The 24,645-nt window shown below is 40.5% G+C and overlaps 1 protein-coding gene across 2 annotated transcripts in view; it reads right to left on the bottom strand.

Annotated features, from left to right (window-relative positions):
* The window catches only part of SLC25A21 (solute carrier family 25 member 21), a 588,543-nt gene extending 564,288 nt beyond the window's left edge, over window positions 1-24,255 (bottom strand). For both annotated transcript variants that reach the window (XM_060262736.1, XM_060262738.1), the window contains exon 1: window positions 23,964-24,255. In XM_060262736.1, coding sequence (XP_060118719.1) covers window positions 23,964-24,036 — 73 coding nt within the window. In that variant the 5' untranslated portion in view covers window positions 24,037-24,255. The remainder of the gene's footprint in view (window positions 1-23,963) is intronic.
* Between the last annotated feature and the right edge of the window lie 390 nt (window positions 24,256-24,645).

The raw sequence follows: 24,645 nt of genomic DNA, 5'->3' as shown, positions 1-24,645 counted from the left end.
CATCAATGACAAATGTGACATCACTTCATGGAAAAATATGGAAATGACATCATGCCTTTCTAGGAATTACTGGAAACCCTATGGGGAAAACCCTATCACTTTGGGGTTTTCCTCTGAAATGTCAACAAACTGTCACTGATGGCATCCCCATATCTTTTTGCCCTCCCAGACTCCCACCTGTCTGGGCATAACCTGGCTACCCTGTGAGGAAAAGCCCCCTTTTCCCCGAACATCATAGTCACCAGTATGGTTGCCAGGGCGCCTGGAGAAGTGAGCTCGCACACGTCTGGCCAGAGGGTGTGGGCAAAGCCATCCAGGAACCTAAAGGGACTCATGTGTACAAACAGCCCAAGTTTGCAGGCATTCTAAACCGGTACAGAGTGCTTGCTAACGCGCACGGACGTTTCCCCGTCACTGCATGGGTCCGCCATGGAACGGAAGAAGCTGCATCGCCACGGATCTATCCAGGCGACCGGTGATGAAGCGCTGAACATGGAATCCACTGTGTATCGCTAACACCACTTGTAGCCATCTTCCTGCCAGGCTGGACTTCATTTCTTCATAGTGGGAAGCTCATGTACACACCCTGTGTCACCCTTAGCCCGCAAGCAACCCATTTGCCCCATGAATGGATTAACAGCTCAACTGTTGGTCCTGATTGTCTGGCAAAATCCTAGACAATGGTTCCTGCCCAGAAGATGATGGGATAAGAGGAAGAACATCTCCTGTCACAACCAAGTCTTTTGTCTACACCGGGGATACCTAGGTCAATATTTGATTCCCTATTGTCACCTTCCCAGATAATCCCATGTAATCTTAAGTATCCAGCCATTTCCATTCTTACCCTAGTCTAACACCTTGGAGCCGCCTCAGGCCATGTTGCAACCTGGAAATTTCCAGGTTCACAGGACTAAGGCGAAGTTCATTGGTCAAAAGCAAACACCCAATTAGGTGTCACCAAGGGACTCGCCATTGGCTCTGCTAATGTCCAGCCTTCATGGTCATCACAGAGCCTCCCCTTTTTCCTCCCCGTTGCCTCCCATCCCCTGAGGGCTCAGGTGAGTCCTTATAACCTGTGGACTAGCTACCCACAGGTGTGCTTCTATCAGCAGCCTACCTTCTGCTGCACAGATCCATCCCCGATTCCTGATCAGTTTCGGGTCCTTTCCCATTCCCTCTATTGTCACCACCGGAGCCTTCCTCGAAGACTACGAGAGGTAATATCGCCCTGTCTGTCTACCCTTATATGTTCCCCTATCGATCTATCTGTATTTCTTAGGACTGTGTGAATGTGTGATTGTATTGTATTTTTATCTTGTATGAAAGAACTATATTTTTCTAAATAAATTACAATTGGGTTTTATTAAATTAGAGTCCTTTTATTCAGCTGGTTGAGCCTTGTATACATTTGGTAAAAAGATTCCTAGTGAGCCAGGTGCCTACCTAACTAATTCCCCAACCTCATTTTGAGGGCATTTCGGCTTACAACCCTATCCCAATCAACTTCATTTTATTTAAAGAAAATATAATGTACAGACTGTTTGATGATTTAAAAACCAGACTGTATGTATTTTACCCAATCGAGCACCAATGCACTCCAATATAAGAACAGTTAAATTCAAGTCCAGTAGCGCCTTAGAAACCAACAAGAATTTTGGGGTATAAGCTTTTGCAATTCAGTTAACTTCCAGTTGTTTTTCAGCGACTTCCTCGTGTACAAGAGGACTACAGGTAAGCATGTTTGAATCAAATTCCAATGATGACAGAAGGAAAAAAACAACTACCAAAATAGACATACCAATGTATCTGAAATGACAATGAAAAAGTAATATTTTCCCCCTTTCGCACAAAGGCAAGGATATTCCAGTTGAAAAGAGAAAGAAAACTCAGAGATAATGAAACAGGATAAGAATACGGTATCACCTGTTAAGTTTCAATTTAATATTATTCAGGGATGTAGGCTAAAGAAACACCTGCACCCATAAACACAGTCTCAGCCACTAGAGAAACAAATAGATAGTATAAACTGAACAAAAACATAATCGCACACATGTTATTTCAGGCTTACATACTTCTTCAGAATGTTGTAAGTGTCAAAGATTTCACTTGCAAGGTAAAATAAGCACATTTTGGCAGTAACATAAACTGTTCGCATAATCACTTGGGGCTATGCTCTTGAAACTCCGGTTTGATGCCCTTGGAAAGTTCAAGAGAAATGCCTAGTTCTAAAATCAGATGCCATTTTACAAATATGCAACACATTAATCATATATACTGTTGGCATTTCTCAGCATTTCTAAAATATTCAACCTTATAGGTAATCTTACTCATGATCTGATATTGCTTTCTAAGTAAGGCTCTCTTCATTGGAAGCTTTTTAAAGTGATGCATTTCAAAGCTACAAGAACATATCCTTCCAATAAAAAGAACGTGTTCTCATTTTTAAAGTTAGGGATTAATATGTACAGTGAGCAACTACAGCTGTGAAGAATTTTGCTTTCAAAAAAACATATTAAATTTATCCCAGAGCACTATGAAATCAAAGTACCTCACCATGATTCACAAAACAGCAAAGCTGGAACAACCATACTTGGCCCCGCTGGAATCAATTGCTATAAAATACATAAATTCTAGCTGAATTCAACTCTTGAACCTTTTGCATTTCCAAGTGGCATAAGCCAATTGAACTCACTCAGCAGAGGTCATGGAAGAATAAACCCAATAATGAGCAGACTAAAGCATTTGAAGATAGACAGACACACAGACAGACAGATAGGATGTATACACAGAGACACTAAAGCTTCCTCGCCAACTTACAGACAAACTCAACACTATTTTGCAACAGCACACTATTACGCATTTGGGACTTAGTTATTTAATGATTATAAATCTTGTTGGAAAGGCCTGCCCACTTTACATGATGCAGTTATGCTGGTGGAGAAGTCAATAAAAATTAGATGGAACTACAATCAATAATGGTAATGCCTCTATTTAAAGAACATCTGGGCAAGGGCATAGCAATTGCCTTTTTAGGATACTTTTTAAATATCACAGAGCACAGAGAAGATGGGCTCTCCCCACAGAAAAACAATGCAGAAACATACAGCTCTACTGTCAGATTCCATAAGAGAGAATGGCCTCCTGTGAAATAGTATACTACACACAACAGTGGCACACTGATCATAAAAGAAGCCCTGGGTGGGGAGGCTGCTTCCCTTGTGAGTGAATTTGGATTATATAGATTGTACTGGAGACCATTCAACTGGAGAGAGGAATCAGTCCACATAGAGCGGCATAATGCATAAAATGGAGGGTTGCCAACTCCAGATTGAGAAATATCTGAAGATTTTTGAGATGGAGCCTCAAAAGGAGAAGGGTGAGGTGCAGGGAGGGATCTCAGCATAATATGGTGCCACAGAGTCAACCTTCCAAAGTGGCCTTTTTCTCCAGGTGAACTGATCTCTGTCGCACAGAAATCAGTTGTAATCCCAGGTTTTGGGATTACAACTGGAAGTTGGCAACTCTAGTAAAATGCTTGAAGTCAACAAGAGGCTGGGTCGTCTTTGGTTTATGCAAAATCAGATTACTTCAAAGGAACTAAGCGCCTGACTGACATTCTGCAGGACAATATGACCATTAAAGAAGTCTGACCTGCAGCTGCATTGAAACTGGAACCTCATCCTATTCAGTACATTATTTGCCGGTGCCTTTTAAGGTTTTATACATCCAACTTGTTTTTAAGTGTTTTATGATTGTGCTTAAATTTTGTACTCTGTTTAAATTTAGTATGGTTTTAAGAATGTTGTAACCTGCCCTGAGCCTGCTTGCGGGGGAAGGCAGGATAAAAGTCAAACAAAACAAACAAATAAATATGTTTCTCTTCTCTCACTTGGAAGTTAGTATGGGAGAGCATTTTGAAAAAGGAAGCAGGGCTGTACTATAATGGAGTAGTTCAGGTGGGCACTTTAATAAAGGGAATAGGATGGTAGTCCATTCTACTGTTTGTTGTCTATATTGTCTTGCTTTTGTTGCATTGTGTTCTGCTTTTGTAGTTCCATTTTCTGCACTGTTTATTGTACATCATACTGGTTTTGTTTGCACTGTTTTTTCAGTTTTCTAATTTTAGTTCCATTGCATTGTTTATTAGATGTCACATTTAATTTTTTATATTTTGAAATCTGTCTTGAATCTCTGTGAGAAAGGTGGGCTATAAATAAAGTAAGTAAATAAATAGTATGTGTTCTTTCAGCTTTCCAAACCTTTCCTTTTCTTAAGTGTGAGAAAAAGACCTCTAATTTCAGAACATCGTAGTCACCCGTTTGGTTGCCAGGGTGCCTGAAGACTCAACTCACACTCATCTGCCAGGAAAACGTGGGTTTTGTCTACCAGACTGTAAGGGGCTTATGTGAGTCCTAACAGCCACAATGTTGCAGCAGCACTCCGTGTCTCTGGAAGAGTGTTTACCAGGAGGAAAGATGGGTTTCCAGTTGCTCTGTGCGCTCACCATCTTGGCCTTTGCAGCGGAATAAGTTGTGCCGCCAGGAACTGTCCAGGCAAGTGGATTCCAGCCTTGACCATAGAATCCATATGGGAAGGCTAACATTACCAGCAACTATCTTCCTGCAGTGCCAGACTCCATTACAGCGAAGCGGAAGGCTCATGTACTCAACAGATGTCACCCATGCATAAGGCCATCAAGCTTATCTTAGGCATGGATCCTGTCAGACTGCCTAAGCCTTTGTCCAATGGAACCCAAGACAAAGGATGGTGCCAATAGAAGAGTGAAGAAGAGGAAGAACATCTTCATCTAGAGCCAAGTGTCTTTGTATAGATCGGGTGTTACCTTAGGTAGCAATTTGACCCTCTATTGTCACCTTTAGATAAGTTTTGATAGCCTTTTAATCACTTCCACTCCAATAATTTCACCAATTCTTTCCCTTAATTGTCATCCTGGAGCCTCCCCCTTTGGCCCATTGTTACCTGGAAGTCCAATCAGATAACCAGGGCCAGGTCTGCTCATTGGCCAGGTATGGGCATCCAATCAGGTGCCCCCAATAAACTGGCTATTGGCTACTGCATAAGTCAGCCCTTATGGTCATTGTGGAGCCTCCCCTTTTTCTGAGGTCATGTACCAGCTGACTACCTGTCATCCGCCCCTGTACCTCCCATCCCCTAAGGGCTCAAGGTAGTCCTTATAATCACTGTCTCAACTCCCCACAGGTGTGCATCTAGCAGCACCCCATTCCTGCTGTTTAGATACATCCCCGATTCTTGGCCAGTTGAGGGTCCCCTTCCCCATGGTCCTCGTTTGTCGCCATTGGAGCCTTCCTTGAAGACTACAATCGGTAATTATCACCCTGTTTGTCCATCCTTATGTTACCTCTATGCATTTCTCTCTATTTTTATTAGAACTGTGTGTGTGTTGTATGTATCCATTACCTTGTATGTATGTTCTATAATTTCTGTAATAAATTTTTAATTGTTTTACTTAATTAGTGTCCTTGGTAAATTTAGCAATAATTTCTGGAAGTGGAATCCTGTATACATAGATTCTAGATCCTTTTTAAGCCAAAGGTGCCCATCTGTCAAATTTCCCAACCTCTTTTGAGGGCATTTTGGCTTACATAAGTAAGTGGAAAAGATAACAGAAAGGCATATATCTGCTGAAAAGCAGGGCTTTTTTTCTGGGGGAACATGGTGGAATGGAGTTCTGGAACCTCTTTCTGGAAATAAAATTCTCAAAAAAAAGTTTAAAAATTCATGAGGAGCACCTGTGTGTTTCTCCTTCATCTCCCTCAAGAGTTCTGAAACCTCTTTTTCCAGAAAAAAACCCTGCTGAAAAGTGAAATATTGCAAACACAAAGATTATTGTTTTATACTAAATGTCAGTTGATTTAGAGTGCAGAAAAAAGATAGATGGCTGATATGGCTTACAATGACCATATCTTGCCAGTAGTAAAAAAACAACAACAACACGTCTACTAGTATGGCTACCATATCTGACTTCCCTAAAATATGGGCTAATTTGCATATTATGCAAATCAAGCATGTTAATTGATGTGTTATCTACCAGTTGGTTTACATCGCTTGTAGTTGTTGTTACAAAAAAAAAAGTTGGAGGCAGATCTTTAAAAAGTATCATTACCTGACCGTTTGTGATGCCAGGCTTTGCACAGGCTCTCTTCTGAGACAAAAGCAAACCTTGCATTGGAGAGAGAAAAGACTGAGAAAAGCCATACATTCTAAGGTCTCCAGTTCTGGTGCTCCCTCAGTACATGGTTCTGATACTGGTCATTTGATATCTAAGTAGTAGTTCCTATGTTCTTGTTACTTTTTATCCAAATCTTGAACCTTTGAAAGTTAAAACACACACACCACTGCCCTTAGCAAATGGAAATAGATAGTCTTCACAGTCAACTGAAGTAAAATTTGGACTGATGTTTTGTGAATACCTGCTTCCTGTTGATGTCAGTAGGGTTTCACTGGTTTCCATAAAAGTTACTGTCACTAAAGTGTGAACAGGACTGTGGCCCTAAAATTTAATACTAATTTAGTAAATCCTATCTAATTAAATGTGATTAACTTCCAAATAAGTATGTACATAAAAATTAAGCCTTAAAATCTTGAATGTCGAACAGCTAGGGGTGGCTTCCAACATAATACATTAAGACCATATAGAATAAATACAATTAAACACAATTAAAATAATAAAATATACCATAAAATGGGCGTCAAAGCTCTACAGGCTATAGGCGGCAGTCGTGGCTACGTGTCATATCAACATAAATGGTTCTTATTTACAGTAACATCAGTAGGCGCTCAGCAGTCACTGCTCCCCATAGCACCTTACCATCAAGGTGCCTTACCACAGCCTACATACCACCTTACCACAGCCTACATGCTGTTGTGTGGTCTGTTGCCAATTGCATGGACTACTGCTCTTGGATCTGACTTGACATATCTGTAGGTATGATGTTGTATCATTTTTGATGTGCTTCATTTTAATGTTGTTTTAATGCTGTAAGCAGCCCTGAGCCTGCTTGCAGGATAAAGTGGCATATAAATTGAAAAATTAAATTAAATTAAATTAAATTAAATTAAATTAGGGAGCTAGATCACTCTTGCTGGTGGCCTCAAGATATTAACCAAAAGCCATCCAGAAAAGCTCAGTGTTTTACAGGCCCTGTGGAAGTGTAGCAGTGTTCAGACTTGCTCAATGAAAATTTGCATGATGAAGATAATCAACTAATAGGGAATAATGCTCTTTCTTCAAAGTATTTAACATACAGCTATTAGAGTCCTACTACTCAGAAAGGTTAGTCTGAATTCTCAAGGTTTTTTTTTTTTTTTTTTTGAGAATTCAGATAGTTACTGAATCGTGATCCTGTCTTAAAGGAGTTTTAGATAGTACTAAGTAAAAAGAAAATAAGGCACTTTTATTTCGGTTTTTGGATAAATCAAATTCTTCCCAGTCTCCACAGCTTCCACAAAGACTAGAATTACCTGCCCTCTATCTACAAGTTAGCACCACTGAAGTTAGCTCTCTGTGACTTGCTCATGCACCAACAATTACTTTTTGGTTTTGAAAATATAAAGCTAACTTTGCTTTTCTGTTACTTTCATCTCTACAGGGCTGCTTCATTCGGTAAGGGTTTGCAGTTCCAGTCATAAGTTTTTTCTGTGGTTGGCCTAGTCCTTTTGAATGACCTACCAGAGTAGGCAAAGAAGGAGTCCTTACTAACTACTACAGTATTAAGAAGGCATGTAAGCCTGTTTTAGGATTGCCAGGCTCAGCAGAAGACTAAATGGGGTGGTGTAGGGGCAGCCATCAGTGACTCCATTACACCACTTCTGGGAAACCTCAGAAGTGATTTCACCCCCCTCTAGGAATCAACATTATTTCCTATCAATTGAGGGGTGACTTCACTTCTTGGGTTTCATGGAAGTGATGCACACTGTCACCAATAGCAAGGGACATTGTCTCTTTCTGGCATGGTCCACTGAGCGCAGGAGATGTCCCACCATCAAAAGGCACAATGAAACCCTATTGATGGAGGGTAAATTATTTCAGTAGATTTGTTGGTGCTAGTTCCAATGCTATGTATGTTTGTTATCCTGTGTGGTTTTAAATGTTTTGTGTTTTAAAATTTGTAACGTGTGTATTTTAATCTCTGTTTTAATTTGTTGATTTAGACTGTTATAATTTGTCTTTGCAACCCTCTTGTTGCATTGTTAACTATATTGAGCTTGAAGAATCAAGGCAGGATAAGTTTTAAATAAATAAAATAAGCTTTAAATGGTTTCTAAAAGTAATTTTAATGAATAGTATCTTCTAAACTATTTGAAACAAAAAAACCCAACCCTATTATACAATCATAACTGGATCTCTTACAGGCATGGCAGCTTCTGAGTGGGAATCCAAGCATTTCCTTAAGCATTCCATATATATCAATCACAGCTATGATTCCTCTGATTGGACAAAACAAAAGGAAAGTGGCCTGTAGCATTTTCAGTAAAATCCTAAACAGAGTTGCACTATTTTAAATCCGTAGGCTTAGAAGAGCATAATTTGTTTGGGATGACATTATTTGTTTTTATGTATGCAAATTTTATGAGTTTTTTTAAAATCAGATACTTATCTCTTCATTCAACCAAGAAGCTCAGCAAGTGTTGACAACTCCAGGTTGGGAAATTCCTGGAGATTGGGGGTACAGCCTGAGTGGGGGGGATTTAGGGAGGGGAGGGAGCTCAGTGGGGTATAATGCTTTAGACTCCACCCTCCAAAGCAGCCATTTCCTTCATAGGAACTGCTCTCTGTAGTCTGAAGATCTGTAGTAAATCCAGAAGAACTCCAGTACCCATCTGGAAGTTGGCAACCCTATGCATCAACCTAGGACAATGAGAACAGGAAAAAGTGATGGTATGGAAGCTGCCAGGAGAAGGCAAATAATAGTATGGGCATGGGAATATTGGGAGAAGTGTGGTGCCCCCCACAAGCCCTTGTAAGTTCCCCACAGTGCAACTGGGCCATAGCTTTCCTGGGAGAGAGTAGCCAGGAAAGCTGAAGATAGAGACAGATCAGCTGGCGTGTGAGAAGGTGAGACGGAAGCAGGAAAAGGAGAAGGGCTGTGGGGCTTTCAGGGAAGCTCCTTCAACCTTTACTCATAGGAGACCAAGTCCTATGAGGAAAGGCTGAAGGAGCTGGGAATCTTTAGCCTGGAGAGGAAGCGACTGAGAGGTGATGTGATCTCCATCTTCAAGTACTTGAAGGGTTGTCATAGAGAGGATGGTGTGGAATTGTTTTCCGTGGCCCCAGAAGGTAGGACCAGAACCAATGGGTTGAAATTAAATCAAAAGAGTTTCTGGCTCAACATTAGGAAGAACTTCCTGACCATTAGAGCAATTAGGGTTTGTAGAATCTTTCGGGCTCAAGTGCCGTGTTCTACTGGAGAAAGTTTTTCTTCCAGATGTTTCATTCTCAGCTGCAGAGAACATCCTCAGTGGCATTACAGCCGGAGGAGGCGCTCTGACCTTCTTGGCTGCTGTGCATTGAGTGAGTATATTGGGAATATATATTCCTTACTCAATGCACAGCAGCCAAGAAGGTCAGAGCATCTGCTCCGGCTGCAACGCCACTGAGGATGTTCTCCGCAGCTGAGAATGAAAACGTCTGGAAGAAAAACTTTCTCCAGTAGAACACAGCACTTGAGCCCGAAAGATTCTACAAACCCTAATGATGTTACCAGCCGTGAAAACCTGAAATCTTTCATTAGAGCAATTCCTCAGTGGAACAGGCTTCCTCAGGAGGTGGTGGGCTTTCCTTCCTTGGAGGTTTTTAAACAGAGGCTAGATGGCCATCTGACAGCAAAGAAGATCCTGTGAATTTGGGGTAGGTATTTGTGGGTTTCCTGCATTGTGCAGGGGGTTGGACTAGATGACCCTGGAGGTCCCTCCCAACTCTATGATTCTATAAGGGAAAGAATAGTGAGGGAGGGGGAAAGGTGATAGCCTCCAGAAGTTCTTGAGGGTTTCCTGCTTGTTAGCATATAATGGGTTTTTTTAAAAAAAATTACCGAGAAAATAGTCAATACTATGACACTAAGAACTTACATGAGAACAGTAGAATAAGAATTGTATGTAATCTAAATGCCAACCTTTGAAACAAAAATCATACATAGTTGCAAAGCAGTTATTGTATAACCGCTATGCCAGTTTTGTGAATAAATGTTATACCAGACATATTCAGTACCTCAAGTCAAATTCCTATATATCTTGGGCCAGACAAATGTGTCCCCCCCACTAAAAACACACACTAGTTTCACTGGAGAAGATCCTAATGCTGGGAAAGACAGAAAGCAAAAGAAGAAGGGAACGGCAAAAGATGAGATGGCAGGACAGTGTTACTAATGTAACACAAATTTGAGCAGACTTCAGAGGATGGTGGAAGACAGGAGGGCCTGGCGTGACTTTGTCCATGGGGTCGCAAAGGGTCAGACTCAACTGTGCGACTGAACAACAACAACAAAGTTTTGGTGAAAACAGTAGGTATATTTCATTGCACCCACAATCTGAGTCAAACACCCAAAGCCTAAGTACACACTGTCACATGAGGCAGAATGCGGCGTTGCTTAGATCCCACCCCTCTTTTTTGCAGCTTTAATATTATTTATAAGGAATGTTATCGGGTCATCTTTCTGTGAAATGAGGGAGTGGCTGCTTGTCTCCAAAGCATCTAAGCATGCTTGCTCCCTGGATCACTGTTTTCTAGGTCCTCCCTAGCCAGTGGCAGGGCATGTGTGGTAGGGTTGCCAGATCCAGGTTGGGAAAACTCCTACAGATTTGGAGATGGAGTCTGGAAAGGACAGGCACATCAGTAGGGTACAATGCCATAGAGTCTATCCTCCAAAGCATCCATTTTCTCCATGAGAACTGAGCTCTGTAGTCTGATTATGAGCTGTAATTCCAAAAGATCCCTAGGTCCCATCTGGAGGTTGGCATCCCTAAGAGTTTTCTAGGAAAAAAGATCATAGAATATTTTTTTGCCCAGTACTTCCAACACTTTAAATTCCATGTAGCAAAAGAACAACTCAATCACAAAAAGTTGATTTTTAATCCAGGGGGGTTTTGGGGGTTAAAGCAGTAAGTGACTGCATTTTGCACTAACATGAAGTTGACAAAGTCCTAGTACAGCCACTTCTCTGAGCATTGCACCAAAATAAACCCACACATGCATCAGAGAAGAAATTTAATCTCAGAACACTGACATATAGTTCTTAAAATTTCAAAATAAAGCACCTACCGCAGATGGTACAGCATTTCAAATGAAGATTAGCACTTTCAATTAATATGACTATGTATTTTCAACCAACTAATTATTATAATTGCTACGTACTGAAATATTTAAAAATACCTGTCTACTACTACTATAATCTTTAGAGGTCAGTTACATGACTGCTTGAAATCTTAATCACAGCTTATTTGGAAATCTCATTGAAATCAATAGGACTTACTTCAAAGTAAACATGGTCAGGTTTAGCCTGTTTGTTCAAATTAGAGAGTCTTCTACTACCAGTACTATTAAAAGCTTATTGAAGCCTTTTTCCAAATTGGGGGAGGGGGAGGTATAAATGACATGGCAAATTTACATTCAAATTCATGTGACTTCAACAATCTGGTTCTAATTTAACCCTGCAGTCAGAAACATTATTTTCATATGTAAACAACTGTTGCATAATTAGAACTTTTGTAGCATATAGGTTCCTGTAAAAAAAAAATCTACAAAAAGTTAAGAATGCCATTTAACAATGTGGTATGCTTCTAACATAAATCATTGATTAGTTTCTGCACTCCAACAGTCTCACTTATAAGGAAAGATTTTAAGGAAAATTTAATCTGGTGTCCAAATATAACATTACTTTAAACATGAGGTCATCTAAACATCTGTCTCCAATATATCCATAGGGATTTAAATCAAAAGTCTGCTAAACATGTACAATCATTTAGAAAATAAATAACAGAACAAATTTAGTCTTGATTATGATTATCATGCATTTTAAGAGGAAACATTTATTCTAATAAGAAAAGTCTGAATTTAAAGTTTATTGACATTAAAGTAAAATAGTTTCATATCAAGAATACAATGTTGATTTATATTTACTCTAATCTAGAGCAATATCCACTGTTTGATACTTGAGAAACAGGACTTGAGCTTTGACCATTTCAGTTTATATTCTGCATTATTATTATTTGAGTGAGAAGGCATTTTGCAAAAGAAGACTGAGCAAAGTTAAGCACTTTAACAGCCATAACATGTAGCACCAATCTGTCTCCACTTCTTCATTCCATGCACTACACCAGAGCCATTATCCGACAGAACACAATGTGTGAGCAGGGTCTGCCACCAGCAACAGCAGTCACATCTTCAGTTCACCACTCCTCAGTCCAAACTCTCATTCAACAATGTCATGAAAAGAGCCTTCTGAAAGATGGCAAAAGTCCTTATTCAGAAAGGCATTTTGGATTGTGAGGTGCTTGCTAATAGGATTTCTACTCGCTGTTGAACTATTTTCCTATTTTTTTTCTTGTATGAGTTTGAAGATGTACGTGCTTTATATTGAAGGATGTTAGCCACCCACTGACGGCTAATTTGGCAGGATACAGTTTAAAATAAATTTAATTCACTTGCAAACAATGTACAAGTGCCCTCACGTTCAAATTACTCAGGTAGTCCTAAACAGTTACACCTTTCCAAATGTGTCAGTTTTAACAAATTGAAAAGCATATAATTCTATTTAGAAATACACTCAAGTATATTAAATATGTGAGGTTTAACGATTAATCACAAACTTTTTGCAAGAACTATTATTCATACAGGGCAGTCCTGAACAAAGTTATGCTTTCTAAATCCATTGACTTTAGTGAATTTTCACTGGTAGCTGTGTAATATTAAGGAGAGTTAGACTTTGTGCTGGCTTGGATGCCAATGTACATTGCCAGGGCTTTTTTCCCCGGGGTAATGCACCAAAACAGAGTTCCAGAACCTCTTCATGGAATTCTTAAGAAATGTCTAAAAGTTCATGAGGGGCACCAGAGAGCATGACAGTCTTTCATCCAACAAAGTATGTTAAAACACGGTTGTCTCAAGGTCATCATTCAGAGTTAGGCACCAAAAGCAAGACCTGAAAAAGAACTGAGGAAGTTGGTGACATGTCTAAAGTTTGGTAACTGGTTTAAAGTAGAGGTAAGTTTGCAGCACATGAAAATAATACTGTTACAAAGAAGCCCATGTGCTTCTTCTTCATTTTCCTCTTGAGAGTTCTGGCACCTCTTTTTCCAGAAAAAAAGCCCTGTACACTGCCATCCTAAGTAGAGTTATACTCTAAGCCACTGACTTCCATAGTATATATAATATGAATGTGATTTTAAAAACAACAACAAATGAATCAGAACACTGGATGCATAAAAGCTTATGAGAACAACAAAGAATAAAGAAAAATCCACAGATATCTACAGAAACCTGTTATGGTGATCTAGAAGGTTGGAAGTTTGCCATTCCAGAAAAGTTAAGAACTTTTACGTGACAAGTGTAACAATTTGGCTGTGTTTATTACTAGCTTTAACAGGATTCTCTTCTTCTGCCAATAGTTACTGAGGATTTGACTTTCTGCTTTCTCCACTGCTTCCAAGTTTCATATTGTTTGTTTTAATTATTTCTGTCCTGCTATTTTATCACAGGTGCCAGAGGCACAATTAAAACAATTGAAATATGCCAGCATTTAATACATACGCAAAAAGTAACTTGGGATATTAAGTATCTTCTTAGCTGGCCTTAGAAATTTAGTACACCTTGAGCCATCTGAATATCTGCTGGGAGGACTTTCCATATATCAGCCTCCATTTCCCCCTTAAAGCCTCATGTCTGATGACCACCTGCTTTTATTTTAGATAATAGGGGGATACAGAGTAGGGCTTCAAATTATGATTGTAGTAATTGGGCACTTTTATATTGGAACAGGTGGCCTTTCAAATACTCATTTCACATGAAGTTGATTTTTTTTCACCCCTTTCTTTCCTAAAGGCTGGGTTGCAGAACTGCAGCCTTCAAACACAGGCTAACCTAATCACTGCCAAATCCATGCTAAGCTGTTTTTATGGACTCCCCATTGCTTGGAATCACAATTTGAACCATCACCTTCATGCAGTGCTATTGAGCTTCACCACCACTCAAAGGTTCCAGCTTTATAGCAACTTTAATCCTCTACCAGTTTCCACACAGTCCAACAACCAGCAGTGACATCAGCAAGCCTCCATACCATTGCCTCCACAAGGACAAGATCAATGGATTCATTTGTACTTATGCCTTGCTTTCATTTCTTTGCTGATTTGGATTTAGTGCTTAGCAACCAACTGAAATGTGATTTTTTTCTTGTATAAAGTACTGAATTGTTTGTCATGTGAGTGCACATTCCCCAGTATCCTTTCTGTAGCCAAGTCAGTCCCATTGTGGCAGGCACCTCAGATAAAGCCTAGGAATCCAAGATCTCCCCTTAAAAAGCCATATACCTCCCAGCAGCTTGACACCTATCTGACTTTCCTCAGTATAGTGTGCTAAAACAATGCCATTTGAGTATGATTACAGAGAGAAGGGAGTATTTGTTGCCCTGAAGTCCCCTTGGGGAGAAGCCACCCAGGAGGCCCCCGCCATTGCCATCTTGTACCTCTGATATATTAGACACAGGAAAATGGCAACTGGGGTCCCTCCCTCATTTTGAAAAGCATATTTTCTGCCTTTAAAGATAACTTTAAAACTAGCCATACATACAGGCAAAATACACTGCTAGCCAAGCCCAGAAGAGCCCCAAGGCACCTGTCAAGGGCCTGCCTTGGATGCCTGGTGATGATTTTAACTCCACCCAGCTGATACCTGTGACTGATGCACTCCCCTCCCAAAGTGATCAAGTAATCAAATGCACCCAGCATTTAAGCAGGCCTCCTGCCTGGTCCAGAGAAGCAAGGCATTAACTAGGTCAATTTCTACCACCATCCAAGCTAGGCTTTTACAAATTATTGTAATTCAGTCAAGTTCCCCCCACACCCTGCCAATCTCTCAGCAGCTCTACTCTACCAAAACAACTGGATTTCCCCCACCCAAATTTAAGCCCCAATTGTTCACCAGACAAAAAAACCTGCTGTTATTTGTTTTATTTATTTTGGATTTTATTCTTTGTATATTAGTTTAATGTAAAATCCCTGCCTGCAGATTGTAATGATCTGAGTCAAAACCAAAATTCATTGCCAATACAGGCAGCCTTTTCATCACAAAGACAGCGCATTTTCTGTGAAGATAGTTTTGAGCCAGTAGCCATGTTGGTCTTAGCAGAAATGCTAGGTTCAAGTGCAGTAGCATCTTAAGAGTCCCACAAGATTTCTGACATATAAACTTTCAAGAGTCAATATAAGACAAGACACAGGGAACTTGGACTCTTAGAAACTTGTGCTCCAAAAATCTTGTTGTCTCCAAGGTGCTACTGGGCTCGAATCTAGTTCCACATTTTCTGTGTTAACACTTTTCATTCCTAAACTCTTAAAAATCTTTTATATTTATTCAAATTATCTACTAAAAGCATATGGTAAAAGAGCGGGGAAGTAAAGACAAATTGTATAATTAACTAAATATATAGTTATAGTTCTAAAAAAAATTACAAGGATGTATTTCCATAGGTTCTTAGCATGTGATGGAGGAGGAAGAGGGGTTGAATATGACTCCTGTGTAAATAAAATTTGGTGGGTTAATTTTTCTCATAGGCCTTTATATTATGTGCTGTCATAGAGCTGAGAGACAATTCATTGCACTGTTAGTAAAAGAAAAAGGCTGTGTGCCAAAAAAATTATTTTGCTCTGTAAATGTGTTAGAGTCATTTTTCATCAAAGTTGGGATAAATCTCATATTCACCTGTAAAGGCAACAGGATTAAAACACAACTCTTGTTCTTTTCTCCATGGCTATTTAACATATTAGAGCAGCATTACACTGCCATCCAGTGGCTTATTTTATTCATTAGAGCACTTTTCTGTATGTGTGCCAGTATGTGTGCTAAGGTAAAGCAATATCTTAAATCAAAGAATATTAAACTATTGTGTACTGTTATTAATTTAATAGAGAGCTCATGGCCAAAATTCAAATTTGACCCATTACCTGTATACAATATTATTTTTTAAAAAAATGAGAAAGACCCTTAGATGGGGAAGCTTGTTCACACAAACTGGACAATCAAATGGACAGATTTAGTTAGCAAATAAGCTAGTGTTGAAACACTATCTCTCCTTCCACAGCAATATATTACTTCTCAGATAGAGACCAACTGTATAGCATCCAAAGCCACCATGCAGTTATCATTACTCAAAGATCCAATTTTGTAATACAATAAATAGTATAAATAGCAACATGAGACATACCATGTAATAATAAGCAGAGATATACCCTTCCATGTCCACTGAAGGCTTAGGTGGGTGTAACCAGGGCTTTGGGGTAGGAAAAAAAGCAGGAACTCATTTGCATATTAGGCCACAACTCCCTGATGTCACCATTGTTTTGCACAGAGCTTTTTTGTAGAATATTAGGTGCATATTAGGCCACACCCTATTTATTTATTTATTTTTCATATTTATATCCCGCCCTACCCGCCAAAGCAGGCTCAGGGCAGCTAACAGCATCATATCATCAACAATAAAATATAAAACAATCACCATCATATATCAATTAAAAATTAAGACAGGTTACGGTTTAAAATTTTGTACAGTACAGTCATAAAACAATAGTTTAGTGCTAAATCAGGCCATGACACCAAGCCAGCCAGAACTGTGTTCCTGCTCAAAAAAAGCCCTGGGTGTAATACTGCCCAGGATAATACTGTGTCTGTCCTTAAAGTATTGCCCATCAACTTTAGCAGATACTGAATTTTAAGTGTTACAGAAGGAGGAGAAAAAGTTCTCTGTCTCCATTTTCTCCTAAAAATCTCTGTTTTCCTTTAGTCATTTATTTTTCGAAACTGAAAAGCCAACAGGCTTTAGTCTTTCCTCATTGAACAGGTGTTCTAACTTCTTAATCATCTTGGTTGTCCTCTTCTGCACTTGTTCTAGCTCTGCAGTATCACTCTTTTAGATATAGTGACCAAAATTGTATGCAGTATTCCAGATGAGGCCACAATATAGATCTACACAAGGGCACTTTAACACTGGCCACCTTATTTTCAGTCCTGTTCCTAATGATCTCCAAAATGGAGCTTGTCTTTTTCACTTCTGCTTTTGAAGAGAAGATCCATTGAAAATGTACAGCATAAAAAGTCTGAATATTTCTTTTTTTTAAAAAATCCAATGGAAGAATGGGATGATTTGATGGAGCAACAGAAAAAGAAACGATTGTGAAATCCTCCCCCCCCCCCCCAACATACACACACTCACTTTGGAAGGAGTGAAATTATTGTGAAGATGTTCACTCCCAAACATCCTATTGTTAACAGCCATTCTCATTTCATTTCATTTCATTTTCATTTCATTTTATTCTCAGGTCTTGCATACTGAGGGCTGTGGTTTTCTTTACATAGTCAATCCATCTCATGTTGCATCTTCCTCTTTTCCTCATGCCTTCAATTGTTTCTAGGATGATTATCTTTTCTGTTGATTTTTGTCTTCTCATAGAGTGACCAAAGTACAATAGCTTCAGTTTAGTCATTTTAGGGAGAACTCAGGATTGATTTGATCTAATCCAGGGGTGTCGGATGTCCAGATTCTTTTCTTCCCCCCTCCCCTCCTGTCCTCACCCTTTGAAGCTCCAAGTTCCCAGCTCTTTCTTTTTCTTTGCAGGCTGAAGCAGGAAGCAATTCTGGGCTTGCAAAGCTGCAAAGAAAATGTGGAATGGACTTCCCATTAAGGTCTCTGTGTCCAAATAGACTACTCTGGGAATAGTCGATCTGGGCATAGAGACTTTAATGGAAAATCCATTCCATGTTTTTCTTGCAGCTTTGTCTGTGCTGCAATGTATTTTAACGGAGTAGAGTTCCGTTTCACTTTTCAGCATTTATATGGTCAGTTAGAAGCTGTTCCTTGCTGGAGTTGTGTGACCCGGCAAAAAAAGGGTTGATGCTTTGAGCCAACATGTCTTTGCTGAATGGATCTTAGAACAGGTGCCTAGTGAGTATTCTTACCTGGGAACCCACAGCCAAAAGGGGGTATTACACTGGAGAGCCATTGCCAATCTGAGTAGATCTGGGGGCACGGGGAAAAGTTTACAGTGCTCAGCCATTTCATGATTTCTTAAGCCCAGAGCATTTTATATTTTTGGTTTATATTTTTAGTTTCTGTTTTAAGCATATTTGTATTTTAAATAAAAAATAATGTATTTGATTGCATTTCTCTGTATCCTTCATAAAGTTTATATCTTCACTACCTGGCATTACATGTTATGATAATCATGGCCTGGCCCCACAAAGTCCAATTTATGTCAGGTTTGGCCCTCGTAAAAAATGAATTTGACACCCCTGATCTAATCTTTCTAGTGGGTAAACTGGGTAACTGGAAAATTTTAGGGAACATAGAGAAAACACCTTTTTTAAATGAATGGAATGTGCTAAGATAGCACACAGTGCAGGAGTTTGCAGCTTCTCTTTCACTCTTAGTGTATTTTCAGTTTTACTGGTAGAAAATGATGGCTTTTAGAGTGCAATTTTGGGAGGAGGAAGGAAGAGCCAACTGGACAGCACGCTGGCATATCTTGGATATACACGAGCGTAACCAGGAAATACATCAGCACAGTGGCCCATTGCTACTGCTCTGGCAGCACAGCAATTTGTCAGCTCCCTGTGCTGTTCCTGGAACCAAGTTATTCCAGAAAACTCATTGGCTTCTGAAAAAGACACCCCTTACCACACAGCTGCTAAACCCCTGGTGCCCCAAGAACCACAGGAAGCTGATGAGCACCATGCCTAGCACCAATTGGCCCCTGGATGAATGGCCTCTTCTCCAGCATGGACAATGGCAGCACCTGGTGGACAATATAAACTCTAGTCTGTTTGTGGGTAGGCAAAAGTCATGCAGCTTAGAACCTGGCCAGAGGCGGCCATCAGCTCCAGGACTGCAATATTGCCCATTGATGTCTCAGATGTGCTGACTGTACCCATCAAGGATAAGCTGATGAGAATGAAGGAGCCCACCCCTGATATGATCCCATAAGGCTCTGCTTGATCCAACAATCCATACCCACCTTGTGGAGCACTCAGAGTCCAAACTGACCTCGCCCCCCTGCTCATGGAGTACAGTTTTTTCCTGTGGTGGGGGGCTAGACAGCAGAGGTGGAGACACTGCCTTCTTGGTCCATCCCTGGTGTGGCCCATGGGTGTTGGTGGGAGGGATTATGTGGGTTGGGAAAGGAGGGGTTCCATGGAAGCACATCTTCAGTTGGCTGATGACCATGCAGATCAGAGAGTGGGCCTAGTTGTAGATGGCAGTTAGTTGGCTTGTCCAATGGTTGGGAAGAGGGAAAGCTGGTTAGAGGGATGGTTTGTATAGGGATGCCCTGCACCCCAGGGCCCACAACCATTCTCCCCTCCCCACAGACCTTGCCCTGCCACCTACTAGCATCCCTGGGTGATCTTTGCCCAGTAGGTACCCTGATGATGCTCCACACCTATCCTGTGGCTGGTGGGTATGGAGTTGCACTCTATAGGCCAGTGGTTCCCACAATGCATAGCCCCACCCTTGCATTCTTTAGAGATATGTTGGCATGGTTGTACTGGGCCATGCAGGTGGCAGTGCCAACCACCAGCCCAATTGGACCAAGGTGGAAAAGATGCTGCTGTGTTGGCTGGTTGTGGAGCATGTCAGAGTGGCTCTTGCCACCACCACGAGCAGCTCCACTATTTATTTTATTTATTTATTTTTATTTACATTATATTTATATCCCGCCCATTCTATACAGACTCAAGGCGGCTAACAGCATAACACAGACAGTAAACAAAAGTAATATTAAAACAATAAAACAATCAGATAAATGGCAATTGTGCTACTTCAGGCGGATCATGTAATATTTTCTTTCTCATGCACACAGATCCTAGGCAGTTAGTACTAGCGCGATGGATCCAGATGTGGTGGCAGCCCTCTCCCATTAGATGTTATATGCCATCTGAAACAGTTCAGTCTTGAAGGCCCTGCAGAACTACGATAAGTCCTGCAGGGCCCTGATTGCTTCCGGGAGGGTGTTCCAAAGTATTGGGGCTGCAACTGAGAAGGCTCTGGCTCTGGTGGAATTGAGCCTCTATTGGCCCAGGGACAGGCATAAGATTTTGAGATGTCCAGATTTTTCAGTGCTCTCAGGGAACATGTGGGGCAAGGCGGTCCCGTCGATAGGTAGGTCTTAGGCCATATAAGGCTTTGAAGGTTAATACCAGGACCTTGAAACGGATTCGGTACACAACAAGAAGCCAATAACTACTGCTTGTTGCCATGCCTTACAGTGCATAGCTGTGGAGGTCTGCCCTGGGCCAGTCACTGTGTGCATTCGGGGAGAGGGGTTTTCATGGCAGAGTTAGGCCTGGCTCACGAGGAGGATGCTCCTGCTTAGGTTCTGTGCTGTGTTAACGATGTGTGGGTGGGTGGCGGGGTTGGTAACTGTTCAGTGGCTTCCAGTATCAGGAGAGATTTTTACTTATAATCTATGTTGGATGCAGCTGGTAAAACCAGGGCCTACATCCAATATTCCTGATAAGAGACATTGTTCATCTACCAGTGTTGTGCATTTGTGAAAACTGGTCTGTATATTTCATTAATAATTTCCTGTAAGAGGAAAACAACATGCAAAATGCTGGGGTAGAACTTTGTAAGAAAAAGCCCCCTAGGAAAGTGCAATAATGTACATTCTAAAAGCACTGCTATTTTAGTGTAATAAAAAAGAAGACAAAGATATTACTCCAGATAACTTTGCTTCATCAGTATTTGTGGTTTATTGGAACTTAAAAAAAAAATACAGGATCATCATTGTATTGTACAAAAGCGCTTTGTATTGTGCCATAGTTTTGAACTTTAGGATAAAAAAAACTTGTGGAGACAGTGATCTGGTCTTTAAAATGAGTCTTTTCAGTATAATGTCTGACTATAGACATTGCCTTTAATATCTGTTGGAAAGGAAAGGTCCAGATTTTTCAGCCTTTAATTGTATGTTTCCCTTTCCTTGTTTACATAGGGAACAATGTTTATAGTTCTGTGTACAGTATACAAAAAGAAGTGTATATTTTAAAACATTTTTCAATGACTTAACAATTTTTCTGTAAATCATTTTTGGGCTTCTGCAGCTGTAGATTCTCTTTGTTAATTCCCTTGCTTGCTCATGCATAAGTGTATTTGCAATACCAAAATATACAGGTTTAGTATTTTTGCCTGTGATTGTTTTACATGTGTAACATTTTGGCTGAGATGTTAAACGGTGGACAAATACTATGGATGTGAATGTGGGAAGTAACTTTAATAATGTGTAACTGGTCCCAGGACCTAAGTTGCAATAATTACCTTCTTGCAGATTTATTTAACAATGATTTGTTGCTTTGTATGCAATAACGTTGGGTACAAAGATTGCGTGTAAAATCCAACAGGGAGCCACAGTATCCTATTGGCCAACCTAATGTTACAACTCCTTTGAGTTGGCCAAATGTAAACATCCTTAACTGAAAGTGTTGCGATGCAAGGGCTTGCATTACAGCTTCCTATAACTGAATGTGTTTGTGTAATAGTTCAATAAAGTTAGCAGTGTTAAAATATTCATTTTGGTGTTACCTGGAGTACCAGGGGAGGGGAGCCTGCCAGAAGTTAGCCTTGCCTAGGGTGCCAGATAATCTAGGGCTGGCTCTGGTTAGACTGGTAAAAGCACATTTCTTCATGCAAATAGCAGCAGCATAACACTCTAATGGTGGCAGAAGATAGGCTTGAGGGAACAATGCAGGCAAAAACTTAAGATTTACCAAGACTACAATACAGGGTTGCTGTAAACTCTCAGCCCCCTCCATACTCCAAACTGCTATGGGGGGGGGGGGACGGGACAAAAGCAGATTTCACATTTCTCCATTCTATTAAGAAGCAGCTTGAAACAACCAGTAAATCCAGTCTACAAACACAAGTATTCTTAAGAATCAATGACCAGTCAGTGCAGTTCTATGGTTCAGCCAAGATAGCAACCATTACGCCAGTGTCTGATAGCTATTATGAACACATATGACTGCTCTATACAAAGTCAAGTCATTCGTTCATGTAGCTCTGTACTGGTAGTGGCTCTTTGGCATATAAAGGTCTTTCCTAACACCTGCTACAGAAGCTTTCTACTGGGACTCTTTACATGCAAAGTACATACTCTGTTACTGATGACATCATCTAACAGTGCTCCTACCAGCACCTTCAATAACACAGTATAATTAGAGAAAGAGGTTGTATAGTGATGGCTGTTACTCCCATAGAACCTTTAACTCTACTACCAGCCACCACAATCATAACATCACTCCTTATGATGCCCTCATTATTTGTGGATGACAGACACAGAGATTGTATGATAGCATCACATACCCCATCCACACTCTCTTCTGTACACAAGGAACAAACACAATCCCAGGAAGAATCCATACTCTTTACTTCAGCACAATAGTTAAGCATCTGAAATTTACAAGTACCAATCTCTCTTTTAGACAGGATCCTCTTGGTAAGTCATGCACGAATTATATGGGGAATTACTAGGAATAAAGCTGTGGTTGGTGTTAAATGATATAATCATTCAAGAATTTGGGGAGGGACTTCTTCAGTAAACAAAGTATAATTTTGTTCAGAATAAAACAAAGAAAGGAAGGAACACAAAGCCTATCAGAGTCTTCAAAATAGCTCACCTAGCCAGCTTACTTACAGCTCTAAGTAAAATCTGACCTGGAACTACTCCAAATTCCAGTACCCTGGAACTGTAACAAAACATTAAGTAGACTTCTGACTATTACAATTGGTGATGAAATCACCACATCTATTAATACATTGCTTCTCTGCAACTGGTATTTTGAGAAGAGAATTTCCACTAGCTACACCATGGCCATCTTAGCTGAATCATACAATTGCACCAATATTCTTTTTGAAATATTTGACACTTTCTCTAGCACAGCACATTTGTGGCATTGATGAGCAGCAAAACTTTCTTGCAAAGCAAGTATCTGTCTCATTTGCACAAAGGGCAATTTCACAAGATTCTTTTCATTCATGAAAATATGGAGGCTAGAAAGTAACAGCAAGATTTCACATTGTTAGTAGTCTCTTTCTACAAAGGTAAACTAGAATGTGATTTAGATATAATTTTGCAATAATGTAATTTTTGACTTTACAACATATGCAACATAAATACAACTTGCAATTATAATAGCCACTGTATACCTAAGAAATTCATAATATTAATTATCTCTACGAAATTAAATAAAGGAGAATACTATCCTAATACTTTAAATACAATTATACAGGATGCACTTCTAGAGAGACTACTGTTCATTACAGGATTTGCAATGCAAACACGGGGAGAGGGAGCGTCAAAAGAAAACAGCCCATTAAGATCGCTGTACACAGAGTCTATTATACAGAAAATTCTCTTTTCCCAAAATGAAGCCAAACAAGGAACCACTGTATACAGGAACCAAATAACGACAAGCACGCCGTACTTCTGTGATACACAAAGTGGGAGGAGCAGGCATGAGAAGTCCGGGAAGAAAGCCCCATCGCTGCGAGCAGGCGGGCCTAACTCAATGAGCGACGAAGAGGGAGGCAGTGGGAAATGACCAGACTCTGGACTAAGTTTCGTAACAGGGAAAGTAGCGGGGGTGGAGCGGAAGCAGTCAGGCTTACTAAAAACACGGTCGTGGGCGGAAGAGCGAGTAGCTCGCGGGCTGGAAGAGGCTAACTTACCTGCCGAGCCTCCTGCAAGAATCTGGTGCGACGACTCGCGCCAAAAGCTTCTCGGGCGTCCGGGCTGGGTCATCTTCACGCTGGGGAAGACAGGCTGAGAAGAAACGTAAAGTGGGCCAGACCTCGTGCCTGACACGGAAAGTGTCGGGCCGGTGTAGGGAAGGGGATGCCTTCAGTAGAAGAGAAACATCCCTGAATTCGCACACAGCGACCGGGCGGAAGAAGGAAGGGAAGTGGAGAAAGCTGCTTTGAGCCCTACCCTTCGAAAAATCTGTCTGCTTGATCTCTTTCCAGAACCGGCCCCTCGGCGCTGTAACCTTTATACTATGCGGACAGAGGGCGCCTGGGACCCAAGCCAAAAGCAGTCCAATAGTCGGAACCTCTGCCCTGGAAAATAAACTTGTGGCACCTTAGTTTTGCCTAGTTTCTTGAACAAAAGCAGAGAGCGTAGAAGCGTTTGGCAGATATTCTTATATAGCAATAAGTCTTTTACTCAGCCAGTTATTAAATGGTCCAGTGTCAGTCAGTGTAGGGATAGCTGCTAATTTTTATTTTTCAGATTTATATTCTGCCCTCCCTGCAAGCAGTCTCAGGGCCTATCACAGACAAATAGTTGGGCCATTCAGCATCACATCAACAATAGATAAATAAATAATTAAAATTTAATTAATTAATAATTAAA

Source organism: Heteronotia binoei, chromosome 21 (assembly GCF_032191835.1).
Source record: "Heteronotia binoei isolate CCM8104 ecotype False Entrance Well chromosome 21, APGP_CSIRO_Hbin_v1, whole genome shotgun sequence".
Classification (NCBI taxonomy): domain Eukaryota; kingdom Metazoa; phylum Chordata; class Lepidosauria; order Squamata; family Gekkonidae; genus Heteronotia; species Heteronotia binoei.
Note: the sequence above shows the minus strand (reverse complement) of the source record. Positions and strands in the feature narration are given on the sequence as shown.